A 17,485-nucleotide genomic window follows, 5' to 3' on the forward strand; every position below is an offset into this window, starting at 1 on the left:
TCGTTTTTAAGATTTTGGACAATAGAGTTTGTCAGAAAAAGGATCCTCAGTTGGTTTTTCATTAATGTCACATCTGATCTTTCAATACAGAGTACGCATCTGCTAGTCTTTCTAAGCACTCATGTATACATTCCAAGAGAAAGAAACTGAAACACAACAATCAGGGCATCACCTGAGTAGTAATAAATTAAGAGGTGGTATGGAGTTGAAACAAAGCGCAGCATGTGACAGTGCAGCTGCACATATCACAAGGCCATCTGCTTTGGAAAGTACAGAATACTGTACCTTATCAAGCCGCAGACAACAGGGGGGTGCTTTTGTAGGCAGCAGGTGACACAGTGTAGGAGAGCTTCCAATGTAAGGTGAGTTGGGAGGGTATCCTTTGACATACCTACAGACAAAAAAAAGAAAATGGCATAAGAAGAAAACCTGATCAAATACGACTACACATTTGTTAGTTTATTTTATTTGTACTTATATTGTGACACATTTCACATGGGTTGGGCCAGTGCCCTTCACAAAGAGTAGTGCAGCTCTAGGGCCAGCCCCGGACGCTGCAGGTAAGAGCGGTGGGGACAGGTGAGGGGCAATTTCGAGAGACGACCAGGAGGGAATACTAAATAAATAACTAATTTTCCCTCATGGTCGTCACCCGAAATTCCACCTCACTTGGCCCCACCGCTCTTACCTGCAGCGGCCACGGCTGTCTAGGGCATCAGACGTATCGAACATTTGGAGTTTAGATGGTTCAAAGTGGCACAACTGAACTGCAAAAGGAATGGCAAGGGCCATTGTTGAAGGTATTTTCTGTAGGTCTAGGTGCTGGGTGAGTAAGAGGTAATGGCAATGGCGTTCCTCCGCTAAGGTGGAGGAGCGTCACCCCACTGCATTGCAGCAGTGAAGGAAAGGACAAATAAAAGATAATAACTTGATGCAATTATCATTGTATTTGTTCCTTCCTCCTGAGGCAGCATGGGGGTGGGGTGGGGCTGGTCTGCTCACAACGCAGGGCAGGGGAGGAGTGGTGGGCACACTGAAGTGAGCATGACGCTTTGGTCGGCCATCTTGGGTCGACCAATCAGTCATGCTCACTTAGCATGATCTACAGCCTGGGTGGAGAACAGGCCCCCAGTCCCCGTCAGACCAATCACAACATTGCATTGCAGTGTAGAGATTGGCTTAAGGAAGCCAATCACAATGCTGCATCGAATGTGGTAAGCTGCCCAGTAGTCTCATGTTATGGGTTTCATTACTCAGATATAAACAGGGATCTGAGAAAGTCTGGCTCCATCACTCATCTCCCTCAGATCCACACTTTTAGGCAGATTATTCAGCACTTAATTGTTAATTCCAACCCAGACTGAATTAGCTGGACTGAGATAAGGGTTCTCAGCTCAGGAAGGGGGTGGATTTGATGGTCCTGCTTTGTAAACTGATGGCAAGCTCAGATTCAAGCTATTTCTAACCCACCAATTAGAATGCCACCTAGCACATCCCACATGGGGATAAAAGCTTGGTACACAAGAAGAAATGAAAGGTCACCTCACCATTGGGTTTCAATTAAATAGCAGCATTCTGTGGTGAGTCTGAATTTTCTGAAGTGTTATCCTCCTGTGCAATTCTAAGTGTTGTTTTGTAGAAAACTAAAGGGCAGAAACAATTCCAAACCTGGTCCCAGTGTGTTGTGCTTATCTCCGGATCTAAGGTAAAAATATATTCTCCTCTGAATAAGACCTTTGAAATCTGATTCCTTTCTTTTACCACTCAAGCAGTGCCTCATTTTCTTTCTTATATATATGATGGATTTGTTGCGTGTGGAGTGGGTTCCTTCAGTATAAAATTCTAAAAGTCACTCAACTAGCTTTCTAAAGGAGACATGCAGAGGCTTTCAACTTTGCCTCAGCAGGAGTCAGGGTCAGGTTGTGAAGTTCCTTTATCACTGTGCACACAAGGAATTGTGCAAGTGATGCAGCAACAACAAAAGGAACCAACACATCTGTTGACGTGCCAAGATTGGGCTGCAAATGAGATACTTGTCACACAAAAGAGATCAGTAAGTTAAGGATTCATTACTGAGGTCATGACGTAACCCCTTTGAGTCCTGGATAACCTGACATGAAACTCTGTCATACTTTTATTCATTTAAAAGTTAATTGAGTTGGGGGTTATATTAACACTCAATGACAATGCTCTATTACAGCTAACCTTTGTAAACAAGACCTATATCAAAATCCGATCTATTACTATATGTGCTATATGTATTGTAATTACATTTATATAGCGCTTACTACCCCTGACGAGGCGTCCAAGCACTTTAGTCATACACAAAATCGCACACATTCATTTCGGTAAGATAGCGCCTACTGACAATTTCAAAAATAACAATTGATGGACAGAATGCAGAACAATGTCATACATTCACCCCAGTACAGAGATCTGGGCCTAAATCCATCGTTTTTTTGCTCACCATGCCATTCCAGTTTGAACCCAGCCATATGCAAATCAGTCTTGACCCTGTGCCCCATGGGAACAGTCCAGCCCGAACTGCCAAGCCAGGTCCTCCCTGGACTGGAACCAAGCATCCTAGGACCGGTTTCGGGCTTTCAGCCCTCATCAGCCAGGATAGCTTGATTCCAGTGGCATGGAGAGCAAGGGACTCACGTCTGAGCATACCCTTCCCACTCGGGGTGACAAATGCAAAAATAACAATTGATGGACAGAATGCAGAACAATGTCATACATTCACCCCAGTACAGAGATCTGGGCCTAAATCCATCGTTTTTTTGCTCACCATGCCATTCCAGTTTGAACCCAGCCATATGCAAATCAGTCTTGACCCTGTGCCCCATGGGAACAGTCCAGCCCGAACTGCCAAGCCAGGTCCTCCCTGGACTGGAACCAAGCATCCTAGGACCGGTTTCGGGCTTTCAGCCCTCATCAGCCAGGATAGCTTGATTCCAGTGGCATGGAGAGCAAGGGACTCACGTCTGAGCATACCCTTCCCACTCGGGGTGACAAATGCAAAAATAACAATTGATGGACAGAATGCAGAACAATGTCATACATTCACCCCAGTACAGAGATCTGGGCCTAAATCCATCGTTTTTTTGCTCACCATGCCATTCCAGTTTGAACCCAGCCATATGCAAATCAGTCTTGACCCTGTGCCCCATGGGAACAGTCCAGCCCGAACTGCCAAGCCAGGTCCTCCCTGGACTGGAACCAAGCATCCTAGGACCGGTTTCGGGCTTTCAGCCCTCATCAGCCAGGATAGCTTGATTCCAGTGGCATGGAGAGCAAGGGACTCACGTCTGAGCATACCCTTCCCACTCGGGGTGACAAATGCAAAAATAACAATTGATGGACAGAATGCAGAACAATGTCATACATTCACCCCAGTACAGAGATCTGGGCCTAAATCCATCGTTTTTTTGCTCACCATGCCATTCCAGTTTGAACCCAGCCATATGCAAATCAGTCTTGACCCTGTGCCCCATGGGAACAGTCCAGCCCGAACTGCCAAGCCAGGTCCTCCCTGGACTGGAACCAAGCATCCTAGGACCGGTTTCGGGCTTTCAGCCCTCATCAGCCAGGATAGCTTGATTCCAGTGGCATGGAGAGCAAGGGACTCACGTCTGAGCATACCCTTCCCACTCGGGGTGACAAATGCAAAAATAACAATTGATGGACAGAATGCAGAACAATGTCATACATTCACCCCAGTACAGAGATCTGGGCCTAAATCCATCGTTTTTTTGCTCACCATGCCATTCCAGTTTGAACCCAGCCATATGCAAATCAGTCTTGACCCTGTGCCCCATGGGAACAGTCCAGCCCGAACTGCCAAGCCAGGTCCTCCCTGGACTGGAACCAAGCATCCTAGGACCGGTTTCGGGCTTTCAGCCCTCATCAGCCAGGATAGCTTGATTCCAGTGGCATGGAGAGCAAGGGACTCACGTCTGAGCATACCCTTCCCACTCGGGGTGACAAATGCAAAAATAACAATTGATGGACAGAATGCAGAACAATGTCATACATTCACCCCAGTACAGAGATCTGGGCCTAAATCCATCGTTTTTTTGCTCACCATGCCATTCCAGTTTGAACCCAGCCATATGCAAATCAGTCTTGACCCTGTGCCCCATGGGAACAGTCCAGCCCGAACTGCCAAGCCAGGTCCTCCCTGGACTGGAACCAAGCATCCTAGGACCGGTTTCGGGCTTTCAGCCCTCATCAGCCAGGATAGCTTGATTCCAGTGGCATGGAGAGCAAGGGACTCACGTCTGAGCATACCCTTCCCACTCGGGGTGACAAATGCAAAAATAACAATTGATGGACAGAATGCAGAACAATGTCATACATTCACCCCAGTACAGAGATCTGGGCCTAAATCCATCGTTTTTTTGCTCACCATGCCATTCCAGTTTGAACCCAGCCATATGCAAATCAGTCTTGACCCTGTGCCCCATGGGAACAGTCCAGCCCGAACTGCCAAGCCAGGTCCTCCCTGGACTGGAACCAAGCATCCTAGGACCGGTTTCGGGCTTTCAGCCCTCATCAGCCAGGATAGCTTGATTCCAGTGGCATGGAGAGCAAGGGACTCACGTCTGAGCATACCCTTCCCACTCGGGGTGACAAATGCAAAAATAACAATTGATGGACAGAATGCAGAACAATGTCATACATTCACCCCAGTACAGAGATCTGGGCCTAAATCCATCGTTTTTTTTGCTCACCATGCCATTCCAGTTTGAACCCAGCCATATGCAAATCAGTCTTGACCCTGTGCCCCATGGGAACAGTCCAGCCCGAACTGGCTGAAGACGGCTGAAATGCCAGAAACCGGTCCTAGGAAGCTTGTTTCCGGTCCAGGGAAGGCATGGCTTAGCAGTTCGGGCTGGACTGTTCCCATGAGGCACAGGGTCAGACTGATTTGCATATGGCCATGTCTGAACTGGGGTGGCAGAGTGGGCTAAAGAACGGTGATGGATCAAACCCAGATCTGTTGACTGGGTGTGAGTGTTTGATTGGTTCTGATGCTCCGTCCATCACCACCCCCTTTTGTACCGCTTTGTTCGCCATAAGTTGGCAGGGTATGCTCAGACGTGAGTCCCTTGCTCACTTTGCCACTGGATTCAAGCAAGCCTGGCTGAAGACGGCTGAAATGCCAGAAACCGGTCCTAGGAAGCTTGTTTCCGGTCCAGGGAAGGCATGGCTTAGCAGTTCGGGCTGGACTGTTCCCATGAGGCACAGGGTCAGACTGATTTGCATATGGCCATGTCTGAACTGGGGTGGCAGAGTGGGCTAAAGAACGGTGATGGATCAAACCCAGATCTGTTGACTGGGTGTGAGTGTTTGATTGGTTCTGATGCTCCGTCCATCACCACCCCCTTTTGTACCGCTTTGTTCGCCATAAGTTGGCAGGGTATGCTCAGACGTGAGTCCCTTGCTCACTTTGCCACTGGATTCAAGCAAGCCTGGCTGAAGACGGCTGAAATGCCAGAAACCGGTCCTAGGAAGCTTGTTTCCGGTCCAGGGAAGGCATGGCTTAGCAGTTCGGGCTGGACTGTTCCCATGAGGCACAGGGTCAGACTGATTTGCATATGGCCATGTCTGAACTGGGGTGGCAGAGTGGGCTAAAGAACGGTGATGGATCAAACCCAGATCTGTTGACTGGGTGTGAGTGTTTGATTGGTTCTGATGCTCCGTCCATCACCACCCCCTTTTGTACCGCTTTGTTCGCCATAAGTTGGCAGGGTATGCTCAGACGTGAGTCCCTTGCTCACTTTGCCACTGGATTCAAGCAAGCCTGGCTGAAGACGGCTGAAATGCCAGAAACCGGTCCTAGGAAGCTTGTTTCCGGTCCAGGGAAGGCATGGCTTAGCAGTTCGGGCTGGACTGTTCCCATGAGGCACAGGGTCAGACTGATTTGCATATGGCCATGTCTGAACTGGGGTGGCAGAGTGGGCTAAAGAACGGTGATGGATCAAACCCAGATCTGTTGACTGGGTGTGAGTGTTTGATTGGTTCTGATGCTCCGTCCATCACCACCCCCTTTTGTACCGCTTTGTTCGCCATAAGTTGGCAGGGTATGCTCAGACGTGAGTCCCTTGCTCACTTTGCCACTGGATTCAAGCAAGCCTGGCTGAAGACGGCTGAAATGCCAGAAACCGGTCCTAGGAAGCTTGTTTCCGGTCCAGGGAAGGCATGGCTTAGCAGTTCGGGCTGGACTGTTCCCATGAGGCACAGGGTCAGACTGATTTGCATATGGCCATGTCTGAACTGGGGTGGCAGAGTGGGCTAAAGAACGGTGATGGATCAAACCCAGATCTGTTGACTGGGTGTGAGTGTTTGATTGGTTCTGATGCTCCGTCCATCACCACCCCCTTTTGTACTACTGACAATTTCAGCATCACATTTGCCCCTATGAAATCTTTCAAGATACATATTGCCTCTATGCCTTCCTCAAGTTGCTTTCAACTTTTTAATCTCTCTACAAACAGACCTTTCATCACCACCTGTGCTCGGACTGCTCACTTGAGCGCAGGGAAAAGCTCCCAACTGGGTTGGCACCATGATGGACCTACTCCGTGGGTAAAGGTGTGCGAAATTCGTCTGATTTGCTTTCGCTTAATTACATAAAATCTCAGGAAAATTATGTAAAGTTACACAGAAAGTGAGCCTGTCACTTAGTGCTATGTTTTAGTGCAGAATGAGTCCTTGTGCCAATTATAAATGTATCCTTACTTCAGATTTGGATGCTAGGATACATATTGTGCTAATAAAATAGCACGAAAACACAATTGCTGTAAACGACACCCGCTCACATTCTGGTTGCTTGCGTTGTTACACCAACATAACTACACAATGGGGTCGATTCCGATCTGGGTCGGAAGGGCACCGAACGCGATCCGGCTGGAAAAACTACAAGCCGTACGCGTGTTTTCCGCCTGACTCGTACAGCTGTATGAGCGAGCAAGTACGATGCGAGCAACGTGAAATTCACTGACCGAGTCGTTCCCGGGTCCAAACCGCTCCGTACGTCTTGGTCGGAAGCTAACCGTGGCATGCAATGGATGCGATTTACGACCGAGCCAGTACAATGCACGCGTCGGACAGCCTGTGCGAACCGGGGTGTCCGGCTCGCAAAACGTCCAGGTGGTTGCCTATGGGGGTCTGCGTCAGACATGGGTTGGGCCAGTGCCCTTCACAAAGAGTAGTGCAGCTCTAGGGCCAGCCCCGGACGCTGCAGGTAAGAGCGGTGGGGACAGGTGAGGGGCAATTTCGAGAGACGACCAGGTGGGAATACTAAATAAATAATTAATTTTCCCTCATGGTCGTCACCCGAAATCCCCCCTCACTTGGCCCCACCGCTCTTACCTGCAGCAGCCGCGGCTGTCTAGGGCATCAGACGTATCGGAACATTTGGAGTTTAGATGGTTCAAAGTGGCACAACTGAACTGCAAAAGGAGTAGCAAGGGCCATTGTTGAAGGTATTTTCTGTAGGTCTAGGTGCTGGGTGAGTGAGAGGTAATGGCAATGGCGTTCCTCCGCTAAGGTGGAGGAGCGTCACCCCACTGCATTGCAGCAGTGAAGGAAAGGAAAAATAAAAGATAATAACTTGATGTCATTATCATTGTATTTTGGGGGCGCCCTTGCGCGAGACATACCCATTCAGTCAATGGGAGCCCATGTACGCGTAGTTCGACCGGCTCCCATTAGCTTCTATGGGAGTCCGACCGAACAGAGTCTGGCAGCCTACGGCCGCATGGTACTCGCTTGGTCGGACTGCAGGACTCCGGCTTGGTCGGAAAACACTCCGGATCCGACTCGGTCGGAGTGCTTTCTGACCCGGATCGGAATCGGCACCAATGTGGTGAAATGTCTTAATTTCTGGAATTTCACATAGCATAATCTTAAATTTCTAAACTAAAAGGAATAAGGCCAGTGTGATTTAAGCCGTACCCATGCAAAAAGAACAATTGATGGACAGAGTTGTAACAATGTCATACATTCACACCAGTACAGAGATCTGGGCCTAAATTAATCTTTTTTTTGCTCCTCATGCAATTTCAATTTGAACCCAGCCATATGCAAATCAGTCTTGAACCTGCACCCAATGGGAAAAGTCCAGCCCGAACTGCCAAGCCAGGTCCTCCCTGGCCTGAAAACAAGCATCCTAGGACCAGTTTTGGGGTTTCACTCCTCATCAGCCAGGATAGCTTGACTTCAGTGGCATGGAGAGCACGGGAACCATGTCTGGGCATACCCGTCCCACTCGGAGTGACAAATGCAAAAAGAACAATTGATGGACAGAATGCAGAACAATGTCATACATTCACAACCAGTACATAGATTTGGGCCCATCGCCATCGTTTTTTTCTCCCCATGCCATTCCAGTTTGAACCCAGGCCTAACCATCATGAGTTTACCATTTCCTCCTTCTCTCCTTCTTGCACAATTCCCTGCTTTGACATCCCCGTCAGCCGTGTTCAAATCATCCAGATCTTGACATACTCTTGGTAACTACATTTATCTGCTCTAGCCTCTCATGACCATTTTAGTCACGGGCCTTGCACCATAGTTGTGACTCTCACCACGTTATGTCCACAACTCTTATTCCATGGATACCAATGCTGCTGCTGAGAAACTAGTAGAAAGACAGTAAGTGTAGACTACAGAGAGCAGGTACTGCTCTTAGAATCCTGATTACTTGTTCTTCCTGTTCCTGTGATCATTACCCTTGTGACAAGGGCTTGCAAGGTCCTTGCTAGGGGTGACAAAGTGCAGCAACAACTTCCATGGCTTTCCCTAATATTATTCCAGGTCTCATGCTCCAGTTTTCAGTGGTAAGGCCTGTACCCTTCCACTGTGCTGGCAGTAGGTTAGTGTAGTGTGCTTCATGCTGCAAACCTTCCCAGCAAAGCCTGTATGGAACTACACAAATTCAGCCTGCTTAGAAAGGAGAGATAATGTGAAGGAGGCAGAGATATAGAGAAGGGGAGAGAGAGGCAGAGAGGGAGATTCAGGAAGGGAAGGAGAAAAGGATGATTGGGTTGTAAATAACACCAGGACACCAAGATGCAGGGAAATACAGGAACAAGTAACACAAGTTACCTGTTATGTATCTTTTTTATTACATGTATATTTAGGTGGAAGTAGCATGAACACAATGTTTTTCTAACAGTAAAAAGGGGTCTTGAAAACAGTAAGTGAAAAACTGACTATTCTGCTTATTTTTAGTAAAACAATGCAATCATTATTTATGTAGATAAGAATACAGGCTTTGGCTACTCTAAAAACACATTCCTGCTGTAGAAAGTATGACTCTGCCAGCAAAGAAGAGTTACTAATGGTCTCTGTCTCCAACTAGAATGTTCAGCCTTCCTGAGCAGACTGTTGAATAAACAAGAGGCACTGAGCATGCTCAGTCTGTTGAAGCTGCTGCTAGCAAGTTAAAGCTTACAATGGACCCTGAGTATTCAGCTTTCATGTATAGATTGTTGATTAAACAATATGCAGCGGGGACTGTTGAAGCTACTGCTAGAACGACAGAACTACCAATGCTTCTTGATTGTTTTAGCATGTTATGGCTTACTGTGGTTTTCAGAAATAGACTGCTAAAGGAACAATGAGCAATGGCTAAGTACAGAGAGGCTTGACACTTTTCTTTACAAATTAAACAAGGGGCAATGTTGAAGCTCTGCAGAGGATGTCATGTAGATGTTATTTCCACATAACAGGGAACATATTGTGCAATGAAAGCACCCAAACATGTAATATATAGTATCTATATATATATTTGCTGAATGGGACTGCCTGAATGCTCTGTTTGTGGGGATTTGTCGGCTATCACCTTACTGTGGGGGCTTTAAATCACCAGCAGCACTAAAAACCATACTGCAGATAGAGACTTTACCAGCAGCTCTCTGATTGGACGAACAAACTCCAATAGAATTTCATCAAACAGTATGTGAAAGCCCCACGCAAACCAAATCGGCTAAACATGAAGCTGGCAATGAAGAGGGCATTCACCGAAACGCATCTGCCAGGTGTTTTCATTGTGAGTCTGTACCAGTTTCCGAGTGGTGAATAAAACTTACCTGGAGAGGTCCCGAGCAAGTGGCAGACCCGTTTCTGTGGAGTGGCAGGATTGGTTTTGGATATTTGTCAGCGGTCAGCGTTGCATACTGACACGCCTCTCGTTCTTGAGGTCCGCCAATGGCCGACAACTGTTTGGGAGACGTGCTGAATGCACACGGCGGCGCCCCCCCAGCTGAGACAGGGATTGAGGTATCGGGGAGAGAGCAGCAGATTACTGCTGAACGGGACGCCTCCAGCTGACAATTACCGATATTGACGATCCCGCAACAGTGAGTGGGCGGCCTCACAGCTGACACAGTGAGGGCATTACTACATGCACAAACCGGTTACTTAACCCACGTTCGCTGAATGGGACTGCCTGCATGCTCTGCTTGTGGGGATTTTTTGGATATCACTTTACAGTGGGAGCTTTAAATCACCAGCAACACTAAACCATACAGTAGATATAGACTTTACCAGCAGCTCTCTGATTGGACGAACGAGCTCCAATAGGATTTCATCAAACAGTATGTATACATATATATGCGAAGAACTCTGTCATAAACCTCCAAAATGCTGGACAGACGAAACGGAACCCAATCTTCTGAGTGAAAGGTATTTATTTAATCCATAAGTGTACCTCGCACCACCATGACGCGTTTCGGCCTCAAAACAGAGGCCTTGATCACATGACGCTGGCAGTAGAAACCACTGAATTTAAAGTGCAAGTATTGACATAACGGGACCATCAGGTGAATAGACATAGAAGACCTATCGCATTATGGCAAACAGTGCTCGGTAGTCAACTGAGAACATAATTATTGACTGTCAGGCCATTGAATAATTTAGCAGCAACTGTGCAAATAAACGCAATAGTGCAAAATTAAGCATGTGTAAAAATGGCAAGCTTTGACAGTCTCTATAGACAGGCCACGACACATGGAGAATGTTCCAACATAATATTGAAGCATAAAATACATACTGTGCAGTTGTTAAAAACGTTTCCTAAATATAATAACATTGGATCTGAACAACGGTGCAAAATAAGCAATAGTGCAATTTAAGCAAGTGCAAAAATGGGCATATATATATATCGCGAACACGTTTACTGCCCAAAAGAAACCGCTCTCAGCACGGCGGGTGTCGCAGCACACGGGGGCAGTCCTGCGTCATAAACAGCACCAATAGTCACAAAAACAACGCTGTGCACTCAGGCTCTTTAATGATTTTGCAAATTTAATATATATATATATATATATATTTAGCTACACAAAATGTAATACTGTATATAGTACCATTGTTGTGTGCATTAGTGTCTCAAGCCCCTATGCTGTACAGTGGCAGTAACAACAAATTTGACTTCTGCACTGTGGCAATACATGTGTGCATATTTTATATCAGCAAGAGCACATGTAGTGCAGCTGGACTCATTCATCTCAAAGTATGGAGCCCTAGACAAAGGGGTACCTCAGGGTTCGATTCTTAGTCCCACTATTTTTCACATTTATGTATCCTCCCTGGCTAGGCTTATCAGTTCATGTGGTTTTGATACCATCTCTTATGCAGATGACACACAATTGATAATCACTATCGCCACTGATCCAACGATAATCACGGCCAAAATGAAATTCCATGTTAAAGATTGTGGCATGGATGAATGCGAACTTTCTTCAACTCAACACAAACAAGACTGAGATTCTCTTGGTTAGAAAAGCCCACGCAGATTGGTCTTCTGACTGGTGGCCCCAGAATTGGTATCCCTGATTCCTAAAAGATGCGCAAAAATCAAGGCGTCCTATTAGATGATGGATTATCCATGGATGATTATGTTAAAAGCATATCGGGCACATGTTTTGGCCTAATTCGCATGCTTAAGAAAGTGTTTCCTTGGATTCTTCTCTTTGCCAGAAAAACCATAATTCAGGCTTTGATAGTCAGCCGCCTAGATAAGGGAAACGCCGTAATGGTCGGTATGAATGAAGGCCTCTTCTCAAGGCTGCAGGTGGTGCAAAACTCAGCAGCTCGCCTTGCCCTCAACCCCCTCCACGATCACCATCTGAACCTCTATTGCGCCGGCTCCACTGGCAGCCGTAAATTCCCACCCGGCTACTTAGATCTAGCGTCCAGTTACTTCTGTGTCCCAAACGTTTTAATAAAATCCGACTGGGTGGTCGCTCCTTTTCCTTTCTGGCACTCCACCACTGGAATAAGCTCCCACTTTTCTTTTGCTACTGTTTTAACCTAGTTCAGTTTAGAAAACTTCTTAAAACTTGGCTGTTCAACCTCTAGCCGAATGTGCGTGGCTAATTCTTGACTGTTTCTGCGGCGCCGAGAGATCCCCCGGGGCATGATATGTTGCGCTTAATAACTGCTAATAATAATAATAATAATAATAATAAATAATAATAGTTGCACTAAATAACAAGGCATTGGCCATATTTATTTTCAGTGCATGAAAAAAATATATACACATGTTGTTTAGAGCAACTATACTGTTATATAAACAGAGAAACAAGAAAAGCACTCTTTACTGAGTCACAGATTTTACGGTAGAATGACTCTACACAGGGTAACAACTGCTCTAACACTCATATGGACTTTTCATTGGGATTTTACTCTAATGCACAACTTAAACCACTTGCATCCTGATTTTAGTTCAATAGCGTTGTTTGAAAATATACATCAAACAATGCCATGGCATAAACTATACATACGGTGCAAGATGGTATATGTTACCATTGTTGAGGGAGGTGAGGGGCTTATTGCTTACTTAAGGCTTCACTTCTTGTAATTTCTTACCACTCCTCATACTGAACAATGGTACTAAATAGCATACTAAAGTCTGTGTGTCTACGTTCATAGCATACCTACCTCTACATCCATCTATCTATCTATCTATCTATCCATCCATCCATCCATCCATCCATCCATCCATCCATCTATGTTTGGGTGTTGTTATTGCACAAAATGTAGAGGTATAAATCCCAAATTTCACAAGAAACTGTGAAAATGGAAAATGTTTCATGGTTCCATGGGAAATATAGATTTCGTCATCATGTTGACAGCCTCAAAACCACTCTGCAGAGTTTTACCATTGTAAGGGCTACTGGGATTATGCAGCATAAAGGACCATTTAATGCAGGAATGATCTCTGAATTATGCATCAAAAAGGCATGCAGCACATTTTGTGGCACTATTATTTTCATCCATTTCAGCTACAAATTATGTTTTTTCTGAAATTTACAATTTATGCAAATTATGCAGCTAATGTGATATATCCAAAGTTATGCAGTAAAATCTGAAGCCACACAATCACATAAATGCACCACCCTGGTTTGTAAATGTCACCAGAACCCGAGATGTGTAATGGGTCCATGTGGCACTTTAGCCATTATGACCATAAAAAGGAGGAAGGCTTGCTTTCTGTGAAATATGAATCTACATTTCCTTGTCAAAGGAAGAGTTTAACATTATTTTGTATTTGTGCCTGAGTTTTTACTCTTGAAGGCGAGTCTGTAAATTAACTTGCCAGCCCTTGTCTTCGACCGATCTGTTGTTGTGTCATTCACATTTTTCTTCCACCCACCACAGCATACAGAATGGGGCAATGAGTGCTGTGGGCAATGGGCCAGCCCACTTCAACCCTCGTGATTGTGAGAGATGGCATTCTCCTCTATCTCAAGAAACACAGGACCAACTATGGCAGTGTGTGTTTTTGAGACAAAAACAAATGCATGATTTAAACCAATATTTTTATTATATTATCGAAGGCCCAACAGCTCCCCCAAAATGAAGTTTTACAATAACCATGACACAAAAAAAAGGCATTAAGAAAGTCAAAGGTCTGGCAGCCAACCCCAGACCTAGTGGCGTTTGCAAATGCTTACTGTGTTGAATGTGCTGGGGAAGGAACATAAGTGGTTTCTGATTTATCCACTTGGTGGTGCTCTGATACCAAAATTGAAGTCATGCTATGAGTCTCTCCTGTTTTGCTGAATAAATAAGGGGCTGCTTGAAGCTCTCCCATGTGCAAAGCTCTGGAGGCACACGATAAATATTAATAATACAGTAATTTATACAAGCAGCAGAGTAACCGTCTCCGATGCAGGTGAAGCGTTTTCTGACAATAATGAAGCTGACTGATGTATTGCAATTGCATACAGAGCCGAGGGATCTTGCCATTCCTTAATTTGTAAAATACTAAGTGCCAGGGCTCTGACAAGGAGGCCACTGCAGCTTGCACCACCCATCGCCCTTGTCATCGCTGCCAAAACAACTGCTAACCATCTCTCTCGCATGTAAATGCGACAGATCAGATTATTCCTGGTCCCCAAAGCTAAAGGAATGGCTGGGGAGGCAGGTATTAGACTATTTTAATTTATATTGTATTCATAAACAACTGTTGTTCTGCTCATCTCTAAATTAGATTAGCAGCACCACCATGTGGTAGACTGTTCGAATTATGGTGTTGACAATTAGGTGCTGGTGCCGAGCACCGCAAACCAATTAAGGGCCGGTGCTGAGCACCGGAAAGTACCGGCTTAGTGGTGGTTGGGTGGTGCCCTGCCAGATATGAGTTGCACATAATACTCATAACCTATGGGCACCAGTGGCGGCTGACTCGAAACTTAACTGGGAATGAGACAGCTGCTGCCACCTCTCCTCCGTCCTATTTTCTCAGATGTACTGACATAACGGAAGAACCCAGGCTCCCAGACTCTCCAAGCCAATCACTGCACTGCTTTACAGCAGCATTGTGATTGGTCTGAGCACTGTGGTTCGGCGCTCAGAGAGGGACTGGAAGCATGTGCATGTTCCTGTGCATTACAGCCTGGTGGGGAACATGCAAAGTACACATGACGGTTTGGGCGGCCTAAGAGGGCCGGCCAAACCGCCATGTGCAATTAGGGAGTGTAAACTACTCCTCTCCCTGCTCTAGCCAGCCCCGCCCCCCTACCCTGTCTCCCAGTCGTCAGTGAAAAAAAATGATAATAATGTCATGTTATTATCAATTTTCTTGCACTTCTCAAAGAGGAGTGGGGCAACGCTCTTTCGCCTTAGCGGAGGAGCTGCCTCTGATGGACACAGTGCTATTTCTGTGTGTTTAACAGTATTTATGAAAAACGGCATTCATGTTTCCATGAACACTGGCTGTGCGCAGGCCTCTCCAGGCTCCCAATGACAAGAGGAGGATGCTTACCATGAATCCAGTCCATTTAAAAAAAAAAAAAAAAATTGCCTTAGGTGCCCCAATATGTTAAGAATTACTTCCAGTGTGCCACTGCCAGCATTTTGTCTTGGGTAACTCCTTATTTCAAGAATTACATTTAATAACCCAGCACCAGAATGTTGCCATTGATACAGACCCTACACCATGGGTGACTCATATGTCAAACATTATTTCCACTGTGTCAAAGCTAGGCCTTTTCTCATGGTTTACTTCACCCACTGTCCATCCCCAATATACCATGGTCACCCTCTCAAACACCAAGAGTACCATTCAATATGCCAGCACCGGCAATATGGCATAGGTGTCCCCATAAGTCTGAAACTACTTCTGGTGTGTCAGGGCTTGCATTTTGCCGCGCTGCCCTCCGTCAATGCCAAGAATTACCTCAAATATTCCATTGACAGTATGTTACCTTGGGTTTCCCCATGTGTGAACAATTACCTCGATTATGCCACGGCCAGTAACAGACTAAAAAAACAGAACACCTGTTAAAAACATACTCTTACTCACACACATTCTGTCAGTCACAGTCACTTACTAGTTCGCACATTAACTCCCGCTCACCTTACTCACTCATTCTCAATTAATCATTCTCACTCATACTCACACTCAGTGTTACTCACACACAAATCATAGTCACGGATTCCCACTCACATACTCGCAAACACACTTACCCACACTCACTCTTACACACACACTGACTCTCATTCATAACTGCTGGTGCACAGGGGGCTCTGATTTGAACTCCTGGTATCCAGTTGGGCTGTTTTAATAATGTAGGTTCATTAGGCCCCTCAGGCCCCTGGGTCCTGTTGCAACTGCACCTTCTGCTCCAATCTTAGCTATCCCCCTTGCTCACTGCTATTTCTTCTTACACTCTCCCTCTCACTCACTCTAACTTTCAAACACTCCTTCACTCATGCACACTCATGTATTCATTCTCACTCACATTCACAGTCACTCACAAATGTATTCACACACTCTCACTCACTGAACCCCATTCTCACTCACTCACAAACACACTTACATACTGTTGGAAACAGCCCCACTCCCACTCCGCAGGGTGGTGGTGGACCTTCCCAACACAAAGGGGTAGCTTGGCTCGAGTGGTCAGGAAACAGGCGCAGTGCTAAGCATACAATATACCCATACAATAACCATGCGTGCATCCGTTCCAAAAACGACTCTACACCGTCAAAATTATGAAAATATTCTTCTTTATCTTTTTCTCTTAGTTGCTGATTGGGAAAATAAATAACAATCACAATATACAAATTCTTAAATAGAGCAGGTCAAATAAATATTTGCTGTTTGCTGAAATAAATAGGGGTGATCATAAATAACAGGGCATAAATACAAGTGCAATATATACAGACAATTAAATACTTTGAGGTAATAAATACTGTACCAATAAATACTGTACCAATAAATACTGTACACCAACAAGTCCTGTGGACCTATAAATACAGTGCAGCATTAAATAGATAAGAACTTAATAAATACAGTTTCCTCAATAAATAATTAGAAGTATACAGTAGCACTCATGAATCAGATGACACTTCAATACTTAAGGGCTGATTTGGCCCAGGCACAGCTTGTAGGGTGTGGAAGGCTTGGGGGGTCCTACTCCCTGGCTGAGGCAAAGGCTGAGGCCTAAACTGAGGTAGATCAAAGGGGGGAATTCCAATGCCCTGGCTTTCCTCTCCACACAACCTCTCTAGGTTAGTCCCAGTTCACCCCAGGCACAGTCAGGTGGGTTTCAGCACCTCCCTAGCCCCTTAGAGTAGTCTCTCAGGTCTCCACAGGGCCTTAGGCGCCCTCTACTCCACTTACTGCCCTTTTCTGATGTTCCGACGCCGCTGGAGTCGTGTCGACGCCGTGAGGCGGTTCCGGTTCGGTCTCGGCGGCCTCGGCACAGTGTCAGTTCTTTGTCGACGCCGGTAGGCGGTTCCGGTCCGATGTCGGTGGCCTCGGTTCGATCTCGACCTCCGATTCGATGGTGTCGGGCAGTCTCTTCACGATGTCGACTTCGGGCGGCTCCGGTCCGATGGCGCTCTCGGCTCCGATGACGTCGGCCGGCCTGGCCTCGATGTCGACTTCCGGCGACTCCGGGGTGCGATCCTCACCCCCGACCTCCGGTGCTCCTCCTCACAGGTTCCGGGCGACTCCGGA

The 17,485-nt window shown here is 46.2% G+C and overlaps 1 protein-coding gene across 4 annotated transcripts in view; it reads right to left on the reverse strand.

Annotated features, from left to right (window-relative positions):
* Positions 1–17,485, reverse strand: part of KCNT1 (potassium sodium-activated channel subfamily T member 1) — a 1,722,207-nt gene that overhangs the window by 97,449 nt on the left and 1,607,273 nt on the right. For all 4 annotated transcript variants that reach the window (XM_085613491.1, XM_085613497.1, XM_085613504.1 and 1 more), the window contains exon 20: positions 286–391. In XM_085613491.1, the coding sequence (XP_085469617.1) occupies positions 286–391 (106 nt within the window). The remainder of the gene's footprint in view (positions 1–285; positions 392–17,485) is intronic.

This window comes from Triturus cristatus, chromosome 1_2, assembly GCF_964204655.1.
Source record: "Triturus cristatus chromosome 1_2, aTriCri1.1, whole genome shotgun sequence".
In the NCBI taxonomy this organism is placed as follows: Eukaryota; Metazoa; Chordata; class Amphibia; order Caudata; family Salamandridae; genus Triturus; species Triturus cristatus.